General features: G+C 35.7%; 2 protein-coding genes across 18 annotated transcripts; one reads left to right on the forward strand and one right to left on the reverse strand.

Moving 5' to 3' along the window:
• The first annotated feature begins 622 nt into the window (after window positions 1–622).
• Window positions 623–10965, forward strand: LOC129255850 (uncharacterized). Of its 5 annotated transcripts, none has more exons than XM_064096476.1 (5): window positions 623–756; window positions 3755–4100; window positions 4696–4736; window positions 5909–6076; window positions 8222–10965. In XM_064096476.1, the coding sequence occupies exons 1-5, from the start codon at window positions 672–674 to the stop codon at window positions 8857–8859; spliced, it is 1278 nt and encodes a 425-aa protein (XP_063952546.1). In that variant the 5' UTR covers window positions 623–671; the 3' UTR covers window positions 8860–10965. The 5 variants fall into 5 exon arrangements, with proteins under 5 accessions (XP_063952546.1, XP_063952550.1, XP_063952549.1 ...); XM_064096480.1 differs by having other exon boundaries at window positions 674–756; window positions 3781–4100; XM_064096479.1 differs by having other exon boundaries at window positions 695–806; window positions 3781–4100.
• On the reverse strand, window positions 10449–23647 carry LOC129257759 (max-like protein X). Of its 13 annotated transcripts, none has more exons than XR_010292943.1 (10): window positions 23430–23642; window positions 21036–21106; window positions 19580–19636; window positions 19252–19346; window positions 17807–17903; window positions 15971–16070; window positions 15403–15487; window positions 14959–15075; window positions 14045–14285; window positions 10449–13565 (listed from the first exon to the last, which is right to left on the reverse strand). XR_010292943.1 is itself a non-coding variant. In XM_064096486.1 (9 exons), the coding sequence occupies exons 2-9, from the start codon at window positions 21079–21081 to the stop codon at window positions 14226–14228; spliced, it is 648 nt and encodes a 215-aa protein (XP_063952556.1). In that variant the 5' UTR covers window positions 21082–21106; window positions 23394–23647; the 3' UTR covers window positions 10449–14225. The 13 variants fall into 13 exon arrangements, 6 of the variants coding, with proteins under 6 accessions (XP_063952556.1, XP_063952554.1, XP_063952551.1 ...); XR_010292942.1 differs by having other exon boundaries at window positions 10449–13560; window positions 13905–14285; XR_010292946.1 differs by having other exon boundaries at window positions 19589–19636; window positions 23430–23620.
• Between the last annotated feature and the right edge of the window lie 709 nt (window positions 23648–24356).

Below are 24356 nucleotides of genomic sequence, written 5' to 3' on the forward strand. Positions count from 1 at the left end.
ATTTGACGGTTCGCTATTTTAAGACATGCGTAATCACGGGAGAAAATGAGGATTCTTCAAAACAAACTTGAAAAAAAACTTACCACTTTATTGTAACAGGACACAAAAGATTTGTACAAGATATTATTAGCCATGATTGAAGGTGTACTAATCTGATCGAAGCTTAGTCAGATAATTCTTGAACCAGCATTTATTTTGTTATTTTTCTTAGTAAGACGCGACTCGACTCCGCAAGCTCGATCGATCGATGAGAACGCGGGATCGGATGGGTCGACTAGACTCGACTGTACAGTACAGATACTGTATGTAGGACACGTACGTGCATAGCGCCAACTTAATGTGTTCCGCCATCTTGTTTGTTGGTTGCCGATAAAATGCGCATTTTCAGATTTTTTAACGCTCAGTTATTATCCATGACTGAAACATTGACCAATCAAAAACTAAGATTCTATAAGAAATATGAATATTCATATACGAAAGTATAAACATAGATAATTCAGTTTTATGTGAAATTTAAACCCAATACTTCAAAATATGGTTAGTTTTATATCTCTAAAATGACCCTTAAAACCAGAATTTTATTACTAAAAAATAAAGGTTTTCCCAAGTTGCCATGGTAACGCGGTCTGAGATATAAAAGCTTAGCAAACACTTCATTTCAGTGATCGAGGATGTATTTGTTTACGGTATACGTCTACATAAATTATAACATTTTTTTCCAGACCATGGATGAACTTTCAAAAAGAGACATTTTAGGCAAGTTTTTACGATTTCCGGCAATTTTCTGACACAGGCACTTTGAAGAGGTAATTTTTACAGAATTAGAAGAAGACATCATAGATTTTCCTAATTATCACGACGGTTATGCAACTTACTTGTAAACAAATCAAACAAAGTCTATGATACATTTTCGATAATGCAAAAAGAGACATTCAAGTCTCTGATTGAGAGCCGCAGATTGAACATTCGCACGGCGCAATGGTAGCGTTTTCGCCGAATTCGTCGGGGCGAAAACTCCAAGCGAGCCGTACCACTCACCAGTCCCGAACGCTGCGCTGTATGTTTGATGATTTATCTGGTGCCATTTCGGGCTTATAAATTTGTTTTTTCTACAATGCCACTATCTCATTAAAATTGTTTGTCATGATAACATTGGAAATATTATCGTTTAATGGCCCAAAGGATCGACTGTAATAAAAGATACTTTGAAATATTGTCAGAGAGTGATTAGTTAGGTGATGTTTATGGTCAGAATTTAGTCATGGCTTCGGGTGAACTTACGCGAACGCGGTCACTTGCTCACGGGGCGAGTCGGCCTGGCCCTTTGGTGGAAGGCCGTTAGGCAACGTGCAGTGCAGCTAGAGCAGAGTTGGGGAGTTATAGGTATAAAAATACTTTGAAATAAGTAATCTGCAAATATTTTTGTCTTATCCCTTTGGATTACTTAGATAAGAAATTCAAATTCTCAAAGTTTGAATCAAATTTTAGACAGTGACAACAAAGAGTGGTGCTGTATGGGGGGGGGGGGGGGGGTCTTGCATGCCCCCAATATTCACGAACAAGAAAAAAAAGGAAAAGGTAAGAGAATCTTGCGAAATTGTTCAATTGGATTTTTGTAACCAAAAGTCAAAATTATGCTTATGTCGCTTGCTTGCAACTATATATTTTATAAATTTTGCCTGATACGCCATATCGTAGTACCCTCAATTATTTTCACTTGTTACGCCACTGACTTGACTGATATAACATCTACTAGTTTATGATAACATTATTTGGTTGCGGGATCAAAGCATCAGCTATAGCTAAACATTTATAATTTATGCCTGTTCAACTTCCAATACAGGTTTAGGCCTGTATTTATGAGATGTTAAGATCTATGGGTGCCTTTATTATTTTCATTTTCAATTAAAACAATTATTAATTATGTATTAATTTAGTATTAACCTCGATTATACATTTTATTGTGTTAAATCGTACAATTTCTGTTGTATTATGCCCCTTATTAAGCCCTTTTAAAAACATGCTCAGTAGCAGACCCCCCATATATAAAGACAATAGAAGTGTATATAGAATTAATTGAACCCCCCCTATTGAGGACAAAATGAAAAAAAAATACTCAAAATAATCGACCGCCCCCCCCCCCCCTTTGACGAGGCAGCTGTCGGTGGCCTGATGTCTTCATTGACTTCTTTTTGCTTGTAAAAATAATATTAAAGAAATAGGGGCTACTCTAAGTGTCCCCTATGAAAATTGATTTGGATCTGCAAGTGCATGAGGCTGCGCCCCCTCCAACGTCATAGCTACCCCATATCTTTAGGTTCTAGCTCTCATATTTTTCAGCTCCCTGATTTTTTGGAAGAAAAAAAAACGAGGCGAAAGAAAAGAGTGAAATAAATGAAATACGATAAATCAAAATTTGAGTTGTTTGAAAGAATTATACTTATCAGAGAAACTAAATTAAATTCTACAACCATGAAGAATAACAGCAATCTTGATAAATTCTGTTTTTTTTTCAAAATCAGAACCAATCAACCTTTTTCTGATTATTCTGTCACTTTCCATATTTTGGAGAGAAAAATAAAAGTGTTCATCGACGCCCTGTACTGCATGATGAAACTGTATCCCCACTCGGCCCTCGTAACCCCCCCCCCCTCTCTCTCCCCCCCCCCCCACCACAACGCCCCTTGCTCATTTCTCTTATCTCACCTTGACCTTAATTAATTAATCTTAACTATTTGGCGGTACAGTCAAACGTGACTGGTCGCCATCATAGTTTCATCCCCAACAAACAAGGAACAAACAATAACAATTCTGTTTTTCGACCCAACATCATTCCTTTCAATACGCGTAAGGCTATACGTGGGCATGCACAAACAACGTGGGTTAACAAAAACTGACCCGCGTTTGGACTGAAATTGTGATTAAAATAAAAATGTTATAAATATGAAAAAAATATGTGTATAATGAAGGATATTTGATAAACGGAAAAACATCAATCGCTAATTCATAAAAATGCTGGAAAAGATTGGACAGAGGTTTTTAACAACGGTAATCAAGGGGAATTAGTGTATGTGTGAATGGCGTTCGAGCTTTAGCCGAGCGTTAGCCGGTGAGGGCGCGGGCCAAATCTGCCTGAATCTGGCAATATGGCGTCGTCCATTAAGCTGACGTTAGCCAGCGGCGACTGCACGTACGTGAGGAGCCGGAGCTGAGCTGAGCCTGCCTTGTCACTAATGCCAGCTGTCCGACTCTTTTTGTTTCTTCAATTACCGTCTACCGACGCGAAATGCAGAAGTCAAGTGTATATTTCTACATGTGCCATGGTATAGTATTGGCCGGATTTTGTTAAAGTCTCTTGTATTCTGTTAAATTTGTGAGTTACATGCGAAAGAAATCTACCGGTACTTTACTCAGCTCAGCGACGGTACCGACTTGGACTCGACTCCCGCCGGTGCTCAGGCCTGCGTCGCTGCTGCGACCCGGTGACTTCTACCGCACGTGCACACAGATCAGCTGCACATAAATCTACACAATTTTTCAGCCCTCTCCTCCAACTCTGATTGCTAGTGCTACCATCCGGTTTAGTTCTTCGTACTGTACTGTACTGAACACTCCCTCTGCCTAGCAGTTGGCCGTTGGCACTCATTTATAACACGTTCATCACTTTATGCCTATTTTGGCTTAATTTAATGAAACTGAAATTTGTGAAATCTAAGTCGTGTAAGTTAGTCTTGTAGTTGTACTCTTGATAAAGTTAAAGCAGTCATGCCACTGTGTCAGGTGAAAGGATGTCGAAATCGGAGTGGACGTTTGTTCAACAAGAGCATGTTCTGCATACCTGATCCTATAAAACAGAGGGATAGATGCGAGAAATGGCTGAACTTTTTGGGAAGAGAAAAGTTGCTTCCAGTTGAAGCTTATGAAAGCTTGCACAACAAATCAAGAGTTGTGTGTGAAGATCACTTTGAACCAGAGAGCTATGAAGTGGATATGAGAGCCAAAATCATGGGATATAAACCAAGGAAGAAGCTGAAGCCAGATGCCGTCCCTACCATAGCGGCTGTAGTAGAACCCAAAAAGCATAGATCTAAAACTAAAAGGTATCCTATCATATTCCTCAATTATGAGTTTAGGAATTTGGCTGTTGTATGTTGATTGTCTCGTAAGTTTTCATCTGGAAGTTAGAAAAGTTTATAGCCACTATTTGAATTGAATTTTTTTTTTTAAAGTCTAGGGGAAACTTTTTGATACACATGTCATCATGGTCATATGATGTAAAAATAAAAAAAGGATGAATGGCTATGATAGATTAAACAGAAATAAGTTATGACATCAATCATTTAGACAACTCACTTAATTAGGTGCAATTTTTAGTACATATCACTTTAAATTAGTACTGTTGATCTAGGACTAATCCAGTCGCTTTGAGTGATATAAGGAAAAAGACAGAAAGAGATATACCTGCTCCGTATGGCCGTATTAACTTCATTTTCATTAGGCCTACTCGTTAAATTTCATTCCACTCGATATTTACCATTATTGGATCATTGTTTTTTAAATGGTGTGCAAGCTTCAGCAGCGCATCTATAAATATTAGAAGCAAATATGACATGATTGTGTAGTATTTGTCACTGTTCACAGCCACACTATTGATTTAAAGTAAATGTAGCTGTAATTTTTGTTTTCTGTGTACAGGAAGAAGAAAAAATCATCAAAGGCGGAAGATTCAGTCACAGGTATATAAATTGAACTTGATGCAACCTACTAAATTTTTATGTATATAAATTAAACTATGCGACCGACTAAATGTCTACACTACATGTATATAAATTAAACTATGCGACCTACAAATTTCTCTACATATAAATTGAACTATGGGACCTAGTACGACCTACTAAATGTCTATGTATTTAAATTGAACTATGCGACCGACTAAATGTCTATGTAAATTGAATAATGCGACCTACTAAATAAATTGAATTGTGCGACCTACTAAATAACCAATCAATACAGCCAATACATTAGAGGGGTGGTGTTGTTTATATCTTTTAAGTTTAAAGAACAATTTAAAAAGATATATATTATTTTCCTTTGAATTAGTGTATTCTAAGTTCATAATGGCTCTAGATCAATTGCTTTCATGTGACAAAGAAAAAAAAACCAACAGTGAAGATGGCCCAACTACAGGGTGTATTGAAAAAAAAAAACCAAGTGTTGTTAATGAGTATTTACTGGAAGTATGTGTAACATCAGGAGTTAGAAATAATAATAATAGTGTATATTTGTAGAGCGCGCACACACCGTCAGTAGACGCTCATGGCGCTAGCCGAGCAACAGTTCTCTTTTACAATGGAAAAATTAGATTTTATAGAAATTTATATAAATACTACACAAGAACCATGAACAAGTACAATGTATGAATAATAATTTCACATCTGCTTCATTCACCCCAACCCATCCATCAGCCCATCATCATGCGGAACCCAGTGCCCTCTAGCTGCCCCGTTCACTGACAATTTAAGGGGTAAACCCCTTAATAGAAGAAAAAATATTGAGTTTCCAGTAAATTTTAAAGCAAGATCTGGTCAGAAGATAAATTTACAAAGCCTACCAAAATGTATACCGTATGCAGTGGAGTTGATGTCCATTGTGTTAATACATGCTAAGATTTTTTTTTGCACCTGGAGTACTGAGTACACTTGTTAAGGTTGGTATTGCTAGGATACATATCAAAATTACCGGTAGTTAGATATCCTTTTATCTGTGCTAAGAGTTTTGTTTAGTTCCATCTCTACAACTCCCATCACTAATTGAGTTTTTGTTTACAAGTCTGTTCAATAGTAGTGAAATTAATCTTTTGATTTAAGTTGCATTGTTCCATTTCCTTATATTTTTTGTTTCACTAAAGGGGCACCATATGAGGAGCCTTTTATTCCTCCCCTCTTCCCTTCTCGTTTACCATCGAATGATGAGCAGGAAGAAGATGGAGATGAATCGAATCATTACTCAGGAATGGAGAGTGAAGAAGAGACGGACAGTACTTCACAGTGTACTGTGGTTGAGGAACAGGATTGTGGCAAGTGTTGTTGTAACTTTAATATCAATAAAATATTAATGGTTAAAGGCCAAGTCTTCCTCCAACAAGTTAATTAGATTATAGATGAGATATCAAACAGACAAAACATTGAAAATGTCATTAAAATCAGATGTATCGTTTGTGAACAATGCTGTGCCCCTCCAATGCTTTGTCTCCTCCGGGTCACGGTCCGCCACTGTTTAATAAGAAATATATGAAATTTAGTTTTACTTTATACATGTATTTATACAAAACGGTGTGATGTATTCATGTACATGTATGCACATCACAGTCGATATGCAAATAAAACCTATTCTTGTTTATTTGACTACATATTGGTATGAGTCTTTCCATGAAGTTGGGGCATAGATTGTGTCATTCCAGCATAACTCAAGACTGATTGTATTCATTGTACAATAAGCTTTACATTTGTATTAAAGGACAAGTCCACCCCAACAAAAAGTTGATTTGAATAAAAAGAGAAAAATTCAACAAGCGTAACACTGAAAATTTCATCAAAATCGGATATAAAATAAGAAAGTTATGGCATTTTAAAATTTCGCTTCATTTCACAAAACAGTTATATGCACATCTCGGTCGGTATGCAAATGAGGAACTGATGACATCACTCACTCACTATTTCTTTTGTATTTTATTATATGAAATATGAAATATTTTGATTTTCTCGTCATTGTTATGTGAAATGAAGTTTCATTCCTCCTGAACACGTGGAATTACATTATTTTAACATTTTGTGCTTCAGGCAAGGAGGTCCTAATCGTCAAATTCGTAAAAATTGAAATATTGTATAATTCAAACAATAAAAAACAAAAGAAATAGTGAGCGAGTGACATCATCGACTCTCTCATTTGGATGTAACTGGCTCGTTCATATAACTATTTTGTTAAAAATAAGCGTAACTTTAAAATGTCATAACTTTCTTATTTTACATCCAATTTTGATGAAATTTTCAGCATTGTGCTTGTCTGATTTTTCTCTAATGATTCAAATAAACATTTTTCTGAGGTGGACTTGACCTTTAAAGGCATACATTTTACTGGAAATTTGGGGGCAATTTAGACTAATTTTCTATGAAGTTATTGAGCAAAACAGAATGATGCTACATGGTGTCCGTGTAGCATCGGGATATTAACATTTGGTCCTACATGTCAAATTATGGCAATTAGATTTCAAAGACCGACAATTTGCATATTTACTCGTTAAGTCAGGTAGCTAAATACCTCAGATTTCCTTATAGTTCTATTTTCGAAAAAGACAATTTCAGAATTGTCACTATGCTACTCGGTGTCCACCAAATGTGACATTTCCCAATGCTACATGGACACTGACAATTAAAAAAAAATTATTTTGAAACTATGCTTAGGAAATCTGAAGTATTTAGCTAACTGACTTAAGTAACTGACTTAACTGACTTATATTGTGGAAGAGTCGTGGTGTAGCGGTTCTGACTCTCGCCTTGTAATCAGAGGGTCGTGTGTTCGAATCCCACCATGGCCTAGCGTCCTTTGGCAAGGTGTTAATCCACACTTTGCCACTCTCCACCCAGGTGTTAAATGGGTACCCGGTAGGATGTGAAAGCCTATATGTAGTATGCCTAGCAATTGAGTCTTGGAACTCTTGTTGGAATGCTCCCCAGGGAGTGGAGAAGGTGCATACATTGTATGCGGGCATGCAAGGATCCGATGACCAGGGTAATAATAATGTCTGTAAAGCGCTTAGAGACGTCGTTCCGATGTATTAATCGCTATATAAATGCGGAATATTATTATTATTATTAAGTAAATGTATGTATTGTTTCAAGTTTTAGTCAGTCTTATTGCATTAATTTAACTTTTAGGACCAAATGTAAATACCCCAATGCCACACGGACACCATGTCCACTGGCATTATAAAAAGTTTTGCTAAATTCATGGAAAATTAGTCTAAATTTCCTGTAGAATGTATGGTCTTAATACAAATGTAATGCCTACAAACAATATATATAGTATTATTAGTATTGAGTCATGCTGAAAATCTGAAATGTCACAATTTGTGCCCCAACTTCATGGAAGATAATGAATGTTAAATATTTAGACCCTACCCCTCTTTTACCATGATCATTTCATCTTTTCTCTCCTGTGATAGATGTAGGACCGTACTGCAACGAAGCCGGGATATCTGCTGCAGACATTTCATCTCACTTCCAGGACATACTGCCCTTGCCAACCATCAAGAATGGTCTCGTGCTCGAAATCATAGATTATCTGCAGAGAAAAAAAATGTACTGCTCCAAAAATCTGATTAAAGACCTGAAAAAACTAAGCGATACTCCGGACCTTGGCAATGGGAATGTTGGGGGTTATGTCAAGCGGCTGATGGAAAGAAGAGACCGGATAGAAAGAAACACAGAGAACGGAGAAAGTAACTTTATGTATTTGTGTGAGGAGGAATCCATGATGACAAGGCCGAAGACTGTCACAAAAACAATTAAAAAGCATGAACCTCCAAGAACGACGTCGTTGCATAAAAACCTTCAGCTGGCCAAGAAGCAGAGAGAAGAAACATGGAGGTGCCTTGATGTATTGGAGAAAGATAATCAACGCTTGAAGCAGCAGAACAATAATTTGTCAAAGAGAGTGTTAAAACTCACCACAGAGAACATGGACCTGAGGGAAACTGTAGGCAGCTTGCAGGAGCAATGCCGTGAATTGGAGCAGTTCAAAATAAAATATGTAGATTTGGAAGAGAAGTGTAAAAAACATCCAGAAATTGACATGGAGTAGATTGTCAACAAACATAACTCTATATTTGCTTCAAGAGGCCAATGACCTACCCTTTTCAGTAAATTTTAGTCCACCATTGTTAAGGATGCTGCCAAATGTATTAAGAATATGTGATGTTAAATTATGAGGATGTCCCAAACGCTAGAATTTTCGTATGCAACTAAATATATAGATACACCAATATATCTATTAAACAGATATTGTGTGTGTGTGTGGAAGCATATTCTTCTTCGAGAATTAGCTCAGCTAAGGCTGACCCAAGTCCAGTGTTCTAACATTAAAGACTGGTAGTTCCTTCAGAGGGGAAGTTCACCCTGAAAAATTTTTTAATTGTATAAATAGCACAAAAGCAAAAAAAAAAAATATTTCTGAATGTTTGAGAAAAATCCATCAAAGAATAAAATGGTGGTTTGAATTTTAATTATTTGATTTGTTACGTCACATGCGAGCAGCTTTTCTACAAATCGTATGGTAAAAAATCTTGAAAATGTTGTTTTACTGTATCTTCAGTATATCAATAGAAAAATCTTTCCACACCCATTCCTAAGATGAAAAACAACACTAAGTCATCACGAACCTTTCAAAAATGGAAATTTATGCATTTTATATTAAATAATATGTGGGGCAGTTGCTTGTTTATGATGTATGTCACAAATCCAAAACTTTAAATTCTAATACAATAACCTTATTCTTTAATGGCTTTCCTAAGCCCTTTATCAATATTTTTGTTTGCTGTTTTTACAACAAACTTTTCTTCAGGGTGAACTTCCCCTTTTATCACATGAATGTGTCAAAGAAAATAAGCAGTTGAGTGACACACACCAAGGGCCCTGGAAAATACAACATCATCCCTTTTGAATACAAATGCAATGGTGTATTCAATTTCCCCATAAAGTTTATTATTCTATGGTGGTCATTAATAAAAAGAAATATATCCCACAAACCCAAATGAATTTATCACAATGAATTTTCAAGACCGAACGATTGATGATAGATGATTTTGAAATGTATTTTGAAGAGTCAACTCAATGACCTTGATCATAAAATTCAGGTTTGATACCCAGTTTTTTTCATTGTAAAAGAAAAAGAGTACAATGAACTCACCTGGATTATTTTTGTGTACAAAGGATTTGACTAGCTTTGCATTCTTGAAAGGTCAAATCTCATTTGAAACTGTTCACATAAGTATGACTGTGTAACTTGGGAATTGATAAGTGTACAGTAAGAATTGTACAAATGTGTACAATAAGAATTGTAGAGGTGTTGTGGCTCAGTGGATACGTCTCCGGACTTTGAACCACAAGGTCCAGGTTCAAATCCCTCCGCAGCAGTCACATCCTTAAGCAAGGCGTTCATCTACATTTGCCACTCTCCACCCAGGTAAATGGCTACCGGGATGGAAGGAATTACTAGAATGCTTGAGCACCCGGTCAGGGTAGCTGTGCTAATGCCGGGGTAGTAGTATGCAGCGCTTAGAAAAATTTGTATTACGATAAGCACGATATAAATGTTGCATATTACTATTATTATTGTGCCTTGAATGCGAATACTTTGTTGAGATATAAAGCATACAGTGAGATGACACAATATTAAAATAACACATTTTATTACACGAATACCATTTATATTGAAATCTTTACAATTATTGACACAATATACATGTACCAGAACAGTATTTTCAAACTCAATGTAATTGTACTTAAATCTACAGTCTTTGATTTCTCCCAGAGCAATCTAATGGATGCTTAATCAATTTGTTTTCACTGTTAAAAGGAAATTTGAGTAGTTCACTGTTCTTACAAGAATGTTGCAAAACCATTGGCTATTATATTTTATGAACATGATCAGTATGGCATAATCCTGGATGAATTATTAAACTTCATGGTTTCCAATATTTTGTATAAGGCTTTTACTATCTTTATACTTTTCATGCGTATGGAGATAAACTCAATTTTGTGTTTCTAGATCTTGAAGTTTCTGATGACAAATACATATCCATAGTCACATACATGTATTTTATGCAGTCAATTTAAATTAAATTGACACTGCTTGTTTGTCGATGTAAATACTTTTTTTTATGAAATAAATAAAGAGAATGAATCCCAATGTAAGTCTCTTGCATTCTTTTAGTTAAAAGTGCTTTTGAATTTCCTGTCTCCATATTAATTGAGGCAATTCTACCCATGTTCAATTTGCAAAAGTCAAATTAACCTCAAGTGAAATATTGCCCAGTACCGGCCACACAGTAAGTCAGAAACGTTAGTAGTAACAATGCACTAACAGATGCCCCTGTTACAACCAGTAATGTGACTGAAGTCGCAGCGATGCCTAATGTGCATTATTTACATCTTGGATCATTGTTTGACATCGTAATCTGAAAGATGTGACTGGGTCTACTGTCAGTGTGCTCTCTTAGTGCTAACGTATCTGTGTACTCGGTACTAATCAATGGTCAAGTCCACCCCAGAAAATTGTTGATTTGAATAAATAGAGAAAAATCATGAGAGTTGATGATGTCCCTCACCATTTCTTTTGTTTTTTGTTTGAATTGTACAATATTTCAATTTTTACAGATTTGACAATAAGGACCAACTGGAATTAACCATTAACTGTTAAAACAATGGTCATTCCATATGTTCAGGGAGGAATGAAATTAAGTTTCACATGACAATGAGTAAATTAGATTTTTTCTTCATATTTCATGTAATAAAATACAAAGAAATAGTGAATGATGTCATCAGTCCACTCATTTGCATACTGACCAGGATGTGCATATGACCGTTTTGTGAAATTAAGCGAAACTTTAAAATGTCATGACTTTCTTATTTTACATCCGATTTTGATGAAATTTTCAGTGTTATGCTCGTTTGATTTTTCTCCTTTTATTCAAATCAATGTTTGGTTGGGGTGGACTTGTCCTTTTAACTATTTTCTATTGTAATACGTTTCATATGGAATCTGTTTTCAAATCATTTTTATTGAACCCCATATGGAATCATATTTTCAATTTTTTTTTGTACTTGGGCAAAATACATACTTCCACAAGATGTCCCTATATGCACACAAATTTTGTTCTTGTACTAAATGTTAAAGTAACACTTTTTCACACATGAAGAAAAAAATCTAAACATCAACATTACATTGGCATTTATGGATGTGAGCACTACAGTACAATGTTCACAATAAGCAGCATAATTTCAATTTATATCATTGGCCCAGATTCTGAAGTCCATGGTCTTTTCATCTGTGCTAAAATTATGGGAAGCCAAAAATCTCAAAATTCTGCTATCACTATATAATTCTTTTGTTTATTGTCCTCTTTCATCATACTATATAAGGACAATGGAAATTAATTCCATTATTATTCTCAGACAATTATGAATGATGAGCTGATAAACCTGTATTGTTAGAGATTTATGTCACTATTGGCTATCCATAGTTAAACCACAACTTTAGACCACAATTTGAATTTAACTAGAGTTCAGAGTACAGGCCATTGTGTACAATTTAGGCTATGCCCATTCTTAAATGTCAAGTCCACCCAAGAAAAATCAAACTTGTATAACACTGAAAATTTCATCAAAATCAGATATAAAATATGAAAGCTATGACATGTTAAAGTTTTGCTTATCTTTCACAAAACAGTGATATGCGCAATTCAATGACATGCAAATGAGACAGTTGATGATGTCCTCCACTCACTATTTCTTTTGTTTTTATTGTTTGAATTATACAATACAATATTTAATTTGACAGTAAGTACCAACATGTCTGAACCAGATAATATCAAACAATGGTAATTCCACATGTTCAGGGAAGAATTAATCGTATCACTTGACCATGAGGAGAAAATTAGAATATTTCACGTAATAAATTACAAAAGAAATAGTGAGTGGATGATACCGACCAGGATGTGCATATACCTGTTTTGTGAAATAAGCAAAACTTTACAATATAACTTTCTTATTTTACATCTGATTTTGATGAAATTTTCAGTGTTATGCTTGTTTGATTTTCTCTTTTTATTCAAATCTACTTTTTGTTGGGGACTTGTCCTTTAACTGTGAATAAGACCAAATGCTATCAGACCATGTGACAATAAATCAATACATAAACAATTGTTACTGAAGAAAAACTTACTGAATTATTATTTCATTTCTCCTATTTCATACAATGGTTTCAATACGAATGATACAAACGTTTGTACATGGAAACCCAATAATGCATAAATATACATATGGTGCAATGGGGGGGGGGGAGCACTTATTCTTTGTAGGCTGAAGAAGGGGAAGAATGGTAAAACAATTTAGATTTACAGAATTTACAGAACAATTTTAGTTTACAGAAAGTCCCATACCTTGAGAAAGGCAGTTTGAAACTAAAAAAGGGGGTTCAATGTGGCTCATCTCCCCAAAACTGCAATATTAATGGGTGGACTCCCCCCCCCCCCCCCAATTACGATACTCTGGTGTCTACTGTCTACAATAATTCATTCAATACTGTACAATAAATGTAAAACATGATTTACTATGAAATTAATAACACCTGTATCATTTGTATACAAGGATACCTAATAAAACAGGACAATCTTGTATGCCATATGAAGTTAGGCAATATCATCAAAATTGACATTGCATCTGTGATACGCTACATTAGTGTGCAGTGTTTATAAAAGCTATACAGGACATCCTGGCCCGTATTCTGAAGTCGGGTTTAATTTAAACTCTGGTTTCAAGTTGTGATTATGGAAAGCCAGTTAATCTATAACAGTAGAGGTTCAATTCATCAGCTCATTTGACTCCCATAACATTATCAACTGCCTGGGAAGGATAAGAATGACAGTTGTCTTCACCATTAAAGAATTAGTAAAGAGCACAGTAAACATGAGAAGCATTCACTGTAAACAAAATTTTGAACCGTTTGGCTTCCCATAATTTTAGCACAGAGTTAGACCATGGTCTAACTTAAACCCGACTTCAGAATACGGGCCCCTGTGCTGAAAGGCAGTAACTGAAAGCCTTCCTCATGAAGAAATCTAGGGTTACTTGAAGATTAATGATGAACACTCACGAACTGGATAGTATGTTAGGCACTCCTCTCTCAATGTCAATGCAGTATAAGGAAGTTACTCTCCAGTAGCATCATATATTGATATACTAGTCCAAAATTTATCGTTTCTTAAGATGTCGGCGCAACAAAAATTTACCTGCATAATTTCCTAGGGATTTAGAGAATCCATGGAGTCAGTAAGATACTATCAATGCTGAAGTATCCCTGTTCTCGAAGTCTATTTTTTTAACTTTATATTCATTATTTTAACTTTGTACAAGTCTCTTTGTATTGTTGGTGGAATCCCTTACTATCATTCAATAAAGTTGGTTCTGACTTGCTTTCCTCAAGACCTCGGCAACCAGTTCTCGGAGCGTCTAGGATGAAATGACATTGTGGGATCGTTAATTATGAAACAACACAAGCAACAGTACAATAGAGTGAACATTTGCCATAACCATGCTTGGACCATCATGATAACATGGATGGAATAGATACCTCAAATCATATTTCAAAGAGAGGACAATTATAACATGACCTCAAGGCCACTCCAGAACAAGCCATTTTGTACAGAAAAGGAGCTTTTTTCAATGGTCTAAGAAATAAAGCTAGGTCGATTTATTTGCATGGAATTGATTCAGTTGATTTAGACTACACCTTCATGTAACGGCTTGAACCATTACCATATTTAACCATGAACTGAATAGTGTCCCCAAAAACCAATATGAAATTAAAATCAGAATAAAAATATAATAAGCATAAATTGTATTCCAATTCAGAGGAATGTTATCTTTGTCATGAATATTGAAAAGAGTAGATGGAATCCTTGCACTGTTAACAAGGTAATCTAGATGTTTAAAGGCAGTAAGTAATAATAATATCCAAAATTCAAAATCATAATTTACCATTCTAGCTACTGTTGTAATCATAAATGCAAACTTTTAGGTCTTTATACAGACACACAAAGAATAAACCCCCAAGTTGGGTTTATTCTTATCTTTGACGCTGTTTCTTAATTATTGTGTTTTTTGTAACCATGGTAACACTAACCTGAGGTTTGCAGTATTCTTCTAACCAGCTGAAGACACACGCTGAAAGCTCTGCAAAACTAGCAACTGATATTGAGGCATTGAAGGTTTGGAACTGGGCATCCATGATTGCTTTAAACTGTTATCAATATAAAACAAACAAACAAATCAAATTTTTTGTTTTCTCCTTATTCATTGATGCTCCCATAGAGTTTCTTCTAAATTCGATCACATTCTTATGTGGATTATTGTTGATCAATTTTTACAAACTACTAATACATGTATTTATCTTTTTAAGGCTTTTTAGTATGTCCTTTTTCAAAATCATCAACTTGTAGTTGGTTATGGAATAACTGGTCACAAATAGTAAGTAGACAAAATGTGATTTAGACAATGACAGGTGAGACCAAATGGAAAGCTGAACAAAGTGTGTGTAGACCAAGTAGCACTTGACCATATTACTTACCACATTGAATTTAACTTGGTCTGAAACCTGGTTCTGTCCTCGGCCTGGTGTGCTTTGGTGAGCCTTCACTATCTGCTCATAATTACTACACAACCAAATCAAAATAAAAATAAAAATCAATCATTTAGATTACATTGACCCTATATACATTAAAAACTTTATCAATGAGAACCACAAAAATAGAAGTTTTTTACTTTTTGGGTTGCACATTCATATCAAATATCAATAATGACTTTTTGTTAAATTCACATAAGCATTAAATGAATGTAAATAGTCAAAGAACTGTAAACAATGTTTTTATAAACCGCCAAAACATAAAAAGATAATATATGTAACTCAATCAATATGGTTACACAGAAGAACACTGATTCTCATATGAGCTAAGCAACAATAATTATTTAAGAGTACTATAGAAATGCACAATCTATTACGATATTAATAGCATTGTTTCATATCAGGTAAAATATCATTGTTGTTTCAAAACAGGAAAGGAACAAGAGAGATGAAATGATTTAGTGTAAGTGAAAATAAAGAGAGAGAGAGAAAGACAGATATTAACAAAACTCACGCTTTCATAATTTTCAGTGCCATTACTTCTTTCCTAAGAGCCTCCAATTCATCTTCCTGTTTCTTCTTTTGTTGGACAAGATACTGGATATAATCAATCGCTGTAACGAAAGAAAACACAATGCTTACACGTCTTTGGGTACTTTCAGATGTTATTATAATAATAATAATAGGCATTTATATAGCGCCATCTATCTAGAAATATTCTATTCTGAGGAGCGACATTATTATTATCATTACCCTGGCTTTAGCTCGAGCTGCCTTTCAGCGCTCATGCATTCAAGGAATTAATCCTGCCGGGTACCCATTCACCTCACCTGGGTTGAGTGCAGCACAATGTGGATACATTTCTTGCTGAAGGAAATTACACCATGGCTGGGATTCGAACCCACGACCCTCTGTACCAAAGTCAGAAGACTGATCCACTGGGCCACAACGCTCGACTATCAACACTCGTTTTGGAAAGCATTATCGATCATAAGTGGTGATCAGTAACAAGTTATTCACCATTTGCAACAGGCTATCAATAATGTGTCCTTCAGACGTTTTAACTATTAGCAATAGAGAACATATTCTATGATCTTCAGCAGCAGCACTGCAACGTATGACGTGTCACAATGCACAATGTGAATGGTCCATGGTGACGAATATGTTGCAATGCAAATAAAAGCAAACTTTATGATGTGCCATCCAAACTCCACCCAATTTAAACAAGTGGAATGCCTCTGGCCGTCTCACCTGCATCACGCGATTCAATATAGCAGCAGTGCTGATTTTGAAAACTACTATAACTCGCACAAGATGTTCAGTGATACTTGGTTACTCTTATTTCCACGTTTTATGAACTAGACCAATACACTTATAGAGATATGACGGCAATTCAACAAATACCCCCAACGTGGCCAAAGTTCTTTGACCTTACATGACCTTTGACCTTGATCATGTGACCTGAAACTCGCACAGGATGTTCAGTGATACTTGATTACTATTATGTCCAAGTTTTATGAACTAGACCAACACACTTTCAAATTTATGGCTGTAATTCAACAAATACCCCAATTTGGCCAAAGTTCATTGACCCTAAATGACCTTTGACCTTGATCATGTGACCTGAAACTTGCACAGGATGTTCAGTAATACTTGATTACTATTATGTCCAAGTTTCATGAATCAGATCCATAAACTTTCAAAGTTATGATGGTAATTCAACAGATACCCCCAATTCGGCCAAAGTTCATTGACCCTAAATGACCTTTGACCTTGGTCATGTGACGTGAAACTCATGCAGGATGTTCAGTGATACTTGATTAACCTTATGTATAAGTTTCATGAACTAGGTCCATATATTTTCTAAGTTATGATGACATTTCAAAAACTTAACCTTAGGTTAAGATTTTGATGTTGATTCCCCCAACATGGTCTAAGTTCATTGACCCTAAATGACCTTTGACCTTGGTCATGTGACATGAAACTCAGGCAGGATGTTCAGTAATACTTGATTAACCTTATGGCCAAGTTTCATGAACTAGGTCCATATACTTTCTAAGTTATGCTGTCATTTCAAAAACTTAACCTCAGGTTAAGATTTGGTGTTGACGCCGCCGCCGTCGCCGTCGGAAAAGCGGCGCCTATAGTCTCACTCTGCTATGCAGGTGAGACAAAAAAGTGATGATCACTAACATGGCATATGGATATTGCGATTCGTTACCAACAGCCCAAACGTTGCGAGAGGTGACAGATTGTGTATAAGCAGTGTAGAAACATGTGATCGATCACCACTTGTGCATCAAGATTGAAACAATCGCCTGAAATATAAAGACAAATTCATTCAACTTACATCTCTGTAAGACAGTAGCTTTACTGAGTTTCTGGGATCCAACTTGATCAGCCTGTTGGCATGTAGGAACAATCAGCTGGAGGTCTTCATACCCTTTCTGTCAATGCAAACACACAGGAAATATTTCTACATTTGTTGCTCGAAATTTAAAGTACAATATGACTTTGTCTGCTCTGATTGTGATACATATATGATTCTGCAAAGATTTTTTTAGGAAAGAGCAAAAGGTCCTTATCGTGGTCTTTTCCCCTAAGAACTACACTAAAGAAATTATTCCAGATTCAAAGTACAATATGATTATGTCACTGATCACTGATATTGAATAAAGAGCAATACTACCTTTCATGATCTTTTTATTAAACAAAATAATCTACAGAAATCTTCAGATAACTAATAAAACATTTAAAGCAAAACAGGAAATTTAAAATGGAAGTAAAAATGTCCCTTGTTGATTTGGTAATATTTATCTTGTTAATTTAAATGCAGTTTTAATCAAATAGTTACATTGTACGATACATTCCATCAGACTGAATCGATCTCAAAGTTTGTACTTAAAGGTTCTCTTAAGTTAACTTTTGGTCTTTTGGTAATCCCATTAAAATGTTGGACACTATACCAGTTTATAACTACTCGAGTCGACATTGTACAAACATGTGTGTCCTGAAACTGGTTTGGTGTGGTGATATAAAATAAAAGCGTGTCTTGGTGAAAGTATTTTGCGATTTTACATGAAAATCATTTTTGCCAACCAAATAATTGCACATTTTATCTTTCTGACATTTCAGAAGAATGGAATGGGCTAAACATTTCAAGAAACATCCTTTTATGCAATCCCCAAATTTGTGAAATAAATGTTCAAAGGGTCCTTACTGATAAAAGAGAGACCACGATATGTTTTAACTGATTACAAGTGATTGTACAGTCACAATTTTGTATGATTAGACAGTTACATAATAAATAAGTCTCATCATTGAAACTGTACCAAAACTGTACACAAGGACATGAGTTTGATTAGATTCTATCATAACTCTTTGTACGATATGACTCAAGGAGCCAAATGATGGTTCACAGACTCCAATCTCAACAGGAGAATAGCATCACGACCGTATTTTTTTAAGACTTTGAAAACCCTTCAACCAGTAATTTCATTTATCATTTATATCAAATGGATCTTTTTAACAAAAATAAAATGTTCATTTGCTTTAAATCTTTGAAGTTAATTCTGTAGCAGCCACTGACTCCATTTCTGAAAACACATTTTTCACATTGTGTCTTGCATAATTGCCAAAAAATAACATTGTGAAATAATCGCCATGGATTGTAACATTCCATATAATCTGAGAAATACTTCTTTCTTCCATCTACTCCCTACCACTTTGATACAAGTAATATTATTTCTAATGGGGGGGGGGGGGGAGGCAAACATTACTAGAGGAATCATGTACCTTGATAGCATCTCTTCGTTTCTGCTCGGCAGCGGTATGAGCATTCCGTCTCCTATCCTTGTAACTCCTATACGCCTCTGCATCATCGTCATCATCTGCAAAATATGAATATGAACATTATTAACATATTGACTGCTGAATTCTGTTATCTTCATAGGTTATGCACAGGGACCATTCAGTTCAAGAAGGCAATGGTTTATGAAATATCAATAAAGAAGTACAGACTGAAAAATATACAATAGGTCAAATTACGAACATGTGTGATAAATGAAAATATAAGATTGATTAATTCAAAATCTGATATAGAAAATAGAGTTAGTACATGTACCTGACATACCACTATTCTGTCTTGATAAACTCCTGACACTTGCATCATCTGGAAAACCTTGAGAAAGAAAATAATAATAAATAATATAGGATTTGTATATAGCACACGTATCCACCTTGCTAGGAGCTCAAGGCGCTCCTATATTACCCCGGCTAAGCTAGTCTACCTATTCTGGTGCACACAGCTTTTTCAGGAATTACTTCCTGCCGGCACCCATTTACCTCACCTGGTTCGAGTGCAGCAGTGTGGATAAAATTCTTGCTGAAGGAAAACACGCCATGGCTAGGATTCAAACCCACGACCCTCTGTTTGAAAGGCGAGAGTCACAACCACTAGACCACGACACGCCCAAAGAAATTACAAAGTTGACTTTACATATCATTATACAAAGAACTTGAATTCACAAATATATACATGTATGAGGTTGTAAACACACATTGATTAACTGAGAGAATAAATTCAATGGAAGGAGTGGTTCTAGTACTACTAATAAATTTTGAAAGGAGGCATAAATTAGTCATTTTCACGAGTCCATTCTACAAAAGGGGTTCCATTTTAATGCCTTATGAAATAACAACAAATAATAAAAAATTAAAAAACACAACATCTTTCTCAGGGTTTTCAAGTAAACAAATTTCTTGAAAGTTGAAGTTTCTCCAATGAATTCTCAAAATTCCATGGTAATTATTTGAACTTATTTCCAGCTTAACATGTGCACATTTTCCTTTACATGAGTTGCCATTGTCAGTGCAATAGATTTCATGGAATCACTTGAAATGTATATTAGTGAAATCAATTAGAATATTCCAGTCAAAATTCCCAGACTTTCCGCAGATTTGAGGCATTTTTAATCAGATTCCCTGAGTATCAAGAATATACATAAAATTATATTCCCTCATGGGCTGGGGTCCCTATTTTATAAGAATACATGAAGTACAGTGTACAGTATATTTTGATAATATAACACCAAACAACCACAGTGAACCAAATCTCTTGTTCTGTGCACTTTAGTGTTAACTTCTAGCAAGTTTTAGAATATATCCGGTACGTATTTGATAACTAGTTTCATCACAGAATAGTTGGATTTATCTAGCAATTTTTTTGCCAGAGGATACAAAGTGTAACCATTATTAGCCCTGCCTTAGCTTGAGCTAGTACTGCTTTATCAAAAGCACTCAGTGCATTCAAGCAATTAATCCTACGGCTACCGGGTATCCGGGTCAAGTTCAGCACAATGTGGATGAAAGATTGACGATACACATATTTAAAACTGGATGGCTTGAGAATTTGATTTGAATTATCATAAAATTTTTGACAGGTTCTGTACAGTGTAGAGCAATAAGGCATTTTTGTTTTCTTAGATCAATCTCCCAGCGTCAATCACTGGAATAAAAGAAGTTTGACTGAAAAAAACTGTACAGTTATCTACTTATCTAGATGAAATTATGAAACTTACTTGTATCAAAACTGGAATCGGTGAAGCTTGAATCTTGATTAGCCATGTTTGCAGATGATTTCAAGCTCTACCTTTTAAAATTAAAAAAGGCAGTAAAACAATGAATTAACCAAAATCTAGAAGCTTTATGAATGACTGCTGGTGCAAAATTTACAAATGTGGCTTGTATAAAAATGAATGCTTTTCATCATAAGTGCAATAGAAAGCTACCAAGAGTGCAATGACAACGTAAATAATAAACAGCAGTGAATGAAACATTGACTAGTGACAAATGCTACAATACCAAATATCTATATAGGGCCTATATTTCAAATAAACATTTGCATCTCATTCACAAACAAACTATGAGGGCACTTTCAACAAATGAATGAAATATATACATGTACATGTATGAGGAGTCTGGAGGAGAGACAACTAATTTTTTTCAACCTGCTTGTTGCTCATCTTGGCAAGACCAGTGCTGAGAAGCACTATGCAGACAAGTTGAGACTGTTAGGTGATAGCAGTGGAGATATTATCAACTGGAGTTATGACATTTTTGTGAAACAGGCCCGTTGTACTGTAATGAGCATACAGAAAAGTTATAATACCTGTGTAAAAAAAAAGTTTAAAAAGGCTCTGAATTTGTCTATTTTTGGGAAAAACAACAAAAAGAAAAGCAAAAGCAATCCCCTGCTTCATTTTCAAAACAGATTAATTCTGGTTTTAACTTTGTCCTAAACACAATTTGTACCCCAAAGTGGCAAAAACTGCCTGCTGGCATTGAAAAAATACCTTTTGCTTCCTCTCTAAAGGTAACTTCTCAAACTGGAATCATTCTAATGAACATTATCTCAAACTCATCATTAATTACCCGGCAGGGGTGAATCCCAGATGGATAAAGGGAGGGACAATGCCATGTACCTAAAATTCATGAAAGGGCACAAGTCACCACCATCTGGATCTGGATGTATACGATGCAGAGCCCTCCAGGGCATATACGCATCGGGTACTTGACCTGAATTTTGCCGGGACTGGCAGGTGCAATACACCGGGTGAACACCCTACTCTTTGACAAATAGTGTATGGGTTTTAACGTGCATAGGTTGCGACTCTCCTTTACACAGGACCAACATTTGCGTCCTTTCCGATGGACGGAGTGTTTTCAAACTGCATTCACACCTGCACTGGATACAGTGGTGAGGCACGCTAACACACAACACTATAGCATCAGACTTTTTTGTTAGACGCGTTTCGGCATGAGCGGGGTTCGAACCCCTCACGTTGAGATCTACGATCTTATCCGAAACATGCGCTGTAACCAACTGAGCTACGCTGCCTACGCCACCATCAACATGCTCAGTTGGCAAAAAGAGATCATTGGTCACCACCTAACTCCTAAGTCAAACTGACCCAAAGTCATCAAACCAAATAATAGTTGGTCCAACCATGGCCACTCATTCCATCTTGTAGGCTTAACAGCTAACAAAATCTGAGTCAATAATTTCAAAAGAGGCATATTTTAGCTAGATCAATATGTACACTCGCTCAGATAAATGCATCGCCATATTTAAAGGACAAGTCCATCCCAACAAAAAGTTGATTTGAAAAAAAGAGAAAATTCCAACAAGTATAACACTGAAAATTTCATCAAAATCAGATTTAAAATACGAAAGTTATGACATTTTTAAAAGTTTCGCTTAATTTCACAAAACAGTTATATGCACATTCTGGTCGGTATGCACATGAGGAGACTGATGAAGTCATCCACTCACTATTTCTTTTGTATTTTATTATATGAAATATTCTAATTTTCTCATCGAGTTGTCAAGTGAAACAACAATTGATTCCTCCTTGAACATGTGGAATTATCATTGTTTATTAAAGTATATGGTTCAGTCAAGTTTGTCCTTATTGACAAATCTGTAAAAATGAAATATTGTATAATTCAAACGATAAAAAACAAAAGAAATAGTGAGTGTTCCATCAATGACTACTTCACTAAGTTGTGCATATCACTGTTTTGTAAAAAAATAAGCAAAACCTAAGGATTTACATGATTTATGATGAGCTAATTTGAAATAAACATTGGCTTGGAAGTCTCATGTCGTCATGTCATGAATTAAAAATCGACAAACACTGTCGTTCAACAAACATTAATCAATGCAAATTTCATTTTGTGAAAAGACAATGCAGAACAAAAAAATATTGCAGAAAAGCTTAACAATGTAAATGAATAAACATGTCGAATTGTGGGCAGGCCAGCCCGGCGCGCGCCGGCCGGCCCAGGTTACTCTAGTCTAATTGGCCAGAGTCGGAGGCGAGGCAGCCCAGCCCGCCCGGCGCCCCGACCCGGTTGCACACCGAGGCGGTACGCACCTCTCGTCTCGCCAGCCCAGAGCCAGAGGGACTTACATTCACGCCACGGGATTATCTCTCTTCTCTGCTATAGTACTCTAGAAATTCTGGGGATACTTAGAATCCATTTGAGCTCCAAAAATGTTCCTGTCCAAACTTCAAAACAACTACTTTGGGTCCATTCTCAGTCTCAGACTCAGCCTCAGGTTACACAGACAGTTACTCAATCATCAAAGTACTCGTCTCGCGGCGCGGCGCGCTCGCTTCAGATTCTCGGCCTCCGAGTTGCTTTTTTTCAGAACAGTCAATTTGACGAGTGTATGAAATATAATAATAACTGATTTTTAATCGACATTAATAAGAAAGAAAAAAATAACTTAGGGGTTAATCTAATATTTCATTAATAACGAAGTGGAGAAGAAGGCAAGAAATGATGCTATAACCATTTGACCCACTGGGGGCCGGGGGTCATCTAAGAAGGCCCAGCGATCATTGGCGTACAGATCCCGGTACAGTTTCAGATTCAGATCCAACAGAAATGACATAAATATTGATACAAATCATTTTCATACATTTATAACAAATATTTACGATACAAAATCATTGTCATTATAATTATATTCAACAACATCAATGAAAATTAACATATAAAGATAATAAATATGGTACATTTTGTAGACAAATTATAATATATAATTTAAATAGGGAAAAAAATATATGTGGAAATAGGAGATTCATGGGGTACAGATAGGGGTAGGAGCCCCCACAAAAAAGTTTCACTTCAAAGAAATAGAAATGAAAACAAGGAAAGTGTACATGTTAACTTGAATATGATTCAAAAATATATTTCTCAAAACTAGCCAATCGTCGTAAAATGTTGTTCCACACCATGTTTGGCCCCTCAGCCTTGTTTTGGATCATTCATAGCGAAAAACTGCATGAAAAAAAAAATAAAAGATCTCCGTCGATCATATCTTCACTTAA

Source organism: Lytechinus pictus, chromosome 3 (genome assembly GCF_037042905.1).
Source record: "Lytechinus pictus isolate F3 Inbred chromosome 3, Lp3.0, whole genome shotgun sequence".
In the NCBI taxonomy this organism is placed as follows: domain Eukaryota; kingdom Metazoa; phylum Echinodermata; class Echinoidea; order Temnopleuroida; family Toxopneustidae; genus Lytechinus; species Lytechinus pictus.

Excerpts from the sequence above, each read along its gene's own strand:
- LOC129255850 (XM_064096476.1), top strand. The coding sequence starts at position 672 with ATGTATTTGTTTACGGTATACGTCTACATAAATTATAACATTTTTTTC. Across the intron at positions 4,101-4,695 it reads CATAGATCTAAAACTAAAAG|GAAGAAGAAAAAATCATCAA; the intron begins GTATCCTATCAT and ends TTCTGTGTACAG. Across the intron at positions 6,077-8,221 it reads GGTTGAGGAACAGGATTGTG|ATGTAGGACCGTACTGCAAC; the intron begins GCAAGTGTTGTT and ends CTCCTGTGATAG.
- LOC129257759 (XM_064096481.1), bottom strand. The coding sequence starts at position 21,081 with ATGGCTAATCAAGATTCAAGCTTCACCGATTCCAGTTTTGATACAA. Across the intron at positions 17,904-19,251 it reads AACGAAGAGATGCTATCAAG|AAAGGGTATGAAGACCTCCA; the intron begins GTACATGATTCC and ends TTGCATTGACAG. Across the intron at positions 15,076-15,402 it reads ACCAAGTTAAATTCAATGTG|TTTAAAGCAATCATGGATGC; the intron begins GTAAGTAATATG and ends TATTGATAACAG.